This window comes from Cucumis sativus, chromosome 4, assembly GCF_000004075.3.
Source record: "Cucumis sativus cultivar 9930 chromosome 4, Cucumber_9930_V3, whole genome shotgun sequence".
In the NCBI taxonomy this organism is placed as follows: domain Eukaryota; kingdom Viridiplantae; phylum Streptophyta; class Magnoliopsida; order Cucurbitales; family Cucurbitaceae; genus Cucumis; species Cucumis sativus.
The window spans coordinates 7,728,360-7,733,513 of NC_026658.2; the positions used below are offsets into that span (position 1 = coordinate 7,728,360).

Below are 5,154 nucleotides of genomic sequence, written 5' to 3' on the forward strand. Positions count from 1 at the left end.
AGAAAAATAAAATGAAACTGTAATTTTAAAATTCAAATGGTAATTTATGTATAATATAAATAATATAATAGAATGAGTTTTGATTGGGCATGTCATAGTATCAAATAATAACAATTGAAAGAAAGATTCTCCAAAAAAAATGAAAGAAAATGAAAAAGAGAAGTATCCCTAAGCATGCATGGTAATGGGAAATCCAAGCTTCAATTTTTGTCCAAAGATAATACTTTATTCAATTAATTGAAGGCTATATGGAATCAAAGAATACATTATTTCTTTTCACCTTTCTTTAATAAAAAAATTATCTTCTCATGATTTGGTTTTGTAAATCAAAACTTGGGTTTTGTTTTATTTTGTAACTTTGTTTAGATTTTCTAAGTTTATGCAGGTACCAAGAAAAAAAAAAGTATTTTTTTAGGGTTGGTGATTGGAAACCCTAGAAAAGCTTTGACTCTTTTTGCCTTTCACCCCAACACTGTTTATAAAATACCCTTCAAGGATCTTACTCTTTTCCCCTCTCTTTTGATGAAAAAAAAAAAAAAAAAAACTTCAAAATCAAAACTCAAAACTACTCAACAAAACCCAAAGTGATACCAATATGAAGAAGATGTTCAAAATACCATTCTTGAGCTTAACCATTTGGCTTCTCTTTCTAATTTCTCCTCTTTCCCACTCTCTCTCTCATGCTCTTCAAGGTAATAATTTACGCTTGAATTATTTTACAATCAAAATAACATTTCATTTTTTCAAAATTATATTCTTCCCTTTAAATCCGCTTTACATGTAGATTACACTGATGAACCATTTCTACCTATTGGAGCGGAACTTTCTGAATCTTCTCTTGACGAGGTGACTAATTAATCTTTTTATTTCACTAATTTTACAATTTGGAGAAATTAGAAATTTAAGTTTCTAATTGTTTTATTTTATTTTACTGGTTTTAGGAGAAAAACCTTGTGGGGTTTGATGCTATTGGCTTGAGGAAAATGGGGAGTGGAAGAAAGAGAGTGGAAGTGAAGAGAATAGTGAAGAAAGAGATCACTACTACAAATGATGGAAGACAAGAAGACGAAGAAAACTCACGAATTTCAGGTGCAAACCAAAATGATAGAACATCCAACTTTGAAGATCAAAAGGGAGATTTTGGAGTTAGTAGAAAAAATTTGGGTGTCAAAAATTGTAAAAATAATGATGCTAAGACGCTCAATGTTGCTAGTTTTGTAACATTTGGTGCTGATTATAAAGGGCCTTTACACCACCCTCCTAGACATAACTGATCATCATTTAGTTAGCTATAGCTAGGGCAATGAGGGAAAAAGAAAAAAGAAAAAAGAAAAAGAAAACCATATTCTGGACCCCTTTTTTTTTATAGGATCTTTTTTTTTTTTTTTTTTTGGTTTTGTGTTAGCTAGTAAAATGGGTCCATTGATATATATAGATATATATTATATATTATATATATATATATGTGTGTGTGTGATGAATGAAATTATTTTGTAATACCATCAAATTTTCCTTCTCCATAGTTTATTTTTCTACACTTTAACAGCTAATCCATCTTTATATATGTTTACCAAAACTTGAATAACTAGTACTCAAAATCATGAAATATGTACACCTTGTTTCATGCAGGATTATACCAAAAGAGTTCAAACAAGGCTCATCAAACCTCTCAAGTGAACCATGATCAGGTCTCTCCTCTCTTTTCCCTCCTCTCTCAACTTTTTTTCCACTCCAATTTAAATGTCAAGCTCTTTAAGGAAGGTTACTAAATAATGTCGCAGCTAGTTGAGTTACAAGTTAGATAAGTTTTGTTAATTCTTGAGCAGGAGACTATCGACGCAGCAAGATCAAAGAATTCTCAACATGTTTATAAAGTGAAATCGACGAACTTGAAGAGGGTCATCTTGGCAAGAGATGACGAGACTCAAAGGCTTCTCAAGGCAGCTAGAGAGATAGCCAATTTGATGCACAAAGATTATAAGGAGTGGGCTCACCGCAAGCCACCAATCAATAACCGTGAACCTTTGCATTAAGATAGGGGAACCAAAAATAGTGTTTGAAATGGTTTAGTTTAGATTCTTAGCTACTTTTCCCCTCTATATATAGAAAGTGTAGTCTTTAATTTATAGTCTTTTTTAGCCTATAATTATCATATAGATATGTATAAGCACAATAACTCTTAGGGGATGCTGTTGATTTTATCCTTTTGTTACATTTTCCCTTCTTCTAGTTATATGTAATATTATATAGATCAAATGCAACACAAAAGAACTATATAAGAACAAGAAATATCTATTTATTATGTATATTAATTAGGACAACTTTCTTTTATAAATAATTCTGTCTTTGAGTTTTTTCATTGCTTATACATGTAGCAATCTCTTTTTTTTTTCTTTTCTTTTTTCGCTGCTTAAATATGATGAAAGATAAAGCTCTTTTTCTCATGGAAATCTACACATTATAAGCTGCAACAGCTGCAAAGACGATTGTTGAATCAAAGTTTCTAATTAAACTCTGGAGATGGAAAACTTGAGTTCCTTTCGGGATTGTTGAAACCGACTTCATGTGTGATCGATGTCGAAATGGAGAGTCGAATCCCCCGACTAGAACCAAATAACTTCTGTTTTCGTGTATCACTCTAAAAATTACTAGTAAAGTTAAGTACGAAGTCGATCCATATGGAGCTTTCAACGATTTCTTAGATTTAAAAGTCTATAGTAGGTAACCGGGGAGGGGGATTATGAGTTGTAATTTAAAGTTGTCAATGACAATGCGTTAAAGTAAATCAAGTGGAGGAATCGTGTTAAATAAGCAAGTATGATGATTAATTCATGCTATAAAATGCATGAATTTTAGCTATTATTTGTGAAATTTTATTATGAAAAATATGGCTGTGCATGAACTTACTCGCATTTTTTTTTTTTCTTAATCTGCTAAATTGAGGATATCGGGGTTAACTATGATTAAATAGTATTATTTGTTGTTTTAGAACTAACATGGTGAGTTTTGGTAGGATTTGGGCCATTTTTGTTGATTATCTATTTGATGCACCCACACCAGATCTGAGGTGCTTAAATTATTGGGCCTTTAACTTTCCAAATTTCGAGTCGGTCAAGCTGAAGGTCAGTTCCGATTTTGGGTTATATGCAGTTGAGCAGCTCAGACATCGCCCCGATTTTGCCTAGGACTCATTTAGGCCTTGAAATTCGGTCTTTCCCGACTATCTTCGAGCATGGAGGATTGGAGGCTTCAGTTCACGACCATCAACTCCTCATCACCAACCCTATCTCCATCTTCACAGTTTTGCCATTGTCCAGTTTTCCACTTGAGTTCTTACTCAGGTTTCAAGTCAGTAGTCTCGCCAACCAAAATTCCTCTGAGGTGTATCAGCTCTAGGATCTCTCTTCCCACAAAGTAAGTGTCGAGGAACGATTTTCATTTTGGAAAATATATTCTTAATCATCCTAGGAAAAGACTTGAAGCTTGAAGATTTACCCAAGTTATTTCAATTGTAATTTTTTTTCAGCATTGTTATTCTGTTTTATTCTTGGTAATTATTTACTCTTCTTTTCTATACCCATCAAACTATTTTTGTAGCAATGATTTTTTATTTAATAAAAAAGCTTATTTCATCATTTATAGTGAGCTAAACTCCTTTAGTGGTGTTGTTGTGAATGTTCTACGGACTTTATGGCTTAAGTAATGTTGTTCTCACAACACTTTTGTTGCATGCATTCTCTTTATTGAAATTAGTTAAAAGTTTTGTTAGATTAAATCGGTTACTTAATTTAACAAATTAACTTGTGTAGCTCGAGTAGTGATAAGACTAGGGTTGTAAGCAAATGTTAGAGTGGGAAACAAGACCATTGAGATTAGGAATAGGATGATCACATTATACCTTAGGAATAAGGGACACTTTAGGCTAAAGAAATTCAAGCTTTAATCAAGTCTAAGACTCAATTACGTCAAAGAGCATCGAGTAGTAGTTGTAGCAACCCAAACTCTTAAACTAAGTTGAGGTCACACTATCAAAAGATTAACATTTAACACTTTCTTGAAAATAGAAAAACTAAATTCTTATTAAAATAATATCAAATATATGTTTGTAAAACATAAAATTGACAAAATCAATCAAAAATACTGTGAAACAACATGATCCACGAGTTCTAATAATTTTAAAGAAAATAAAGATAAAAATTTAAATAAAATATCTTAAAATCAAATTACTGAAAAACTAATGAAGAAAAGCATAAGTAGAGTAAGTCTCCATATGAAATGTCATGGGTCGTTCCCTTGTTAAACATAGAAAAATCATGAGTATATAAAAATATACCTAATAACGGGATCCACTACTGGTTCTGCTGGGTGATTTGTTAACTTTTTGTTATGAGATATCATAAAGTAATAATAAAGTCATGTGTCCAATGGAGCACACCTGAGCGAGTGATATCATTGGAACACCCCCAATCGTGCGAGTGATCACGTAGAAGCTGATGGAAAAACGAAGCATGTGCAGCGAAAAAAGATAGAAAATAATACACTAATTGCAATCCGTAAACATGATCATAAAACCCTAATAAAAAATGAATTTAGGGTAAATAGTAAACTTGCATACGAAGCTCCAATTAATGTTTGAATTTTTGTCCAAACTCGAACAGAACCACCTCTAGTGTTTACCTATTAATCTCAGACTCAAAACTGAGTTGTGGGACATGTTGGATGAAAGAACTGGGAGGAAGATATGAAGATGTAATTATGGATGAGTTAATTTTAAAAAAAATTACAAAAGAAAAGCAACATATAATAAGGGATATAACATGCTTTTTATGAGTCATTTTGGAAAATGGTAAAACCAGTTTTTCTTTTGATTTTTAGCAAATTACATTTTTTGCACGTGCATGGTATCTTGTAAAATACCAAAATACCCACGTTCTTAAAGTATAATTATTTTGTATCTACCGTGTAATTAATATGTGTTATACATTTATGAGCCTTTAATTATTTTCGACATGGTAAAGATCGATATAGTAACTCATATCATAACTTTTTCCTAATATCTCGAGACTCAACTAATTGATTCAACATTTTAACAACTTTATTTAATTTTACTAATTTCAAAATAACCAAATTATTAGTTTACATTTTGGAGAACCT

The 5,154-nt window shown here is 31.6% G+C and overlaps 1 protein-coding gene across 1 annotated transcript; it reads left to right on the forward strand.

Moving 5' to 3' along the window:
- The first annotated feature begins 485 nt into the window (after positions 1–485).
- Positions 486–2,338, forward strand: LOC105435212. Its single transcript, XM_011655103.2, has 5 exons — positions 486–692; positions 785–846; positions 942–1,089; positions 1,630–1,688; positions 1,827–2,338. Exons 1-5 carry the CDS (start codon positions 596–598, stop codon positions 2,031–2,033), a joined length of 573 nt encoding a protein of 190 aa, XP_011653405.2. The 5' UTR covers positions 486–595; the 3' UTR covers positions 2,034–2,338.
- Positions 2,339–5,154: the final 2,816 nt, after the last annotated feature.

What these genes read in the sequence shown, in the direction of transcription:
- LOC105435212 (XM_011655103.2), top strand. Translation starts at nt 596, where the DNA reads ATGAAGAAGATGTTCAAAATACCATTCTTGAGCTTAACCATTTGGCTT. An exon ending in TCTCTCTCATGCTCTTCAAG is followed by an intron (nt 693 to 784) that starts GTAATAATTTAC and finishes CTTTACATGTAG; the next exon opens with ATTACACTGATGAACCATTT. An exon ending in CTCAAGTGAACCATGATCAG is followed by an intron (nt 1,689 to 1,826) that starts GTCTCTCCTCTC and finishes ATTCTTGAGCAG; the next exon opens with GAGACTATCGACGCAGCAAG.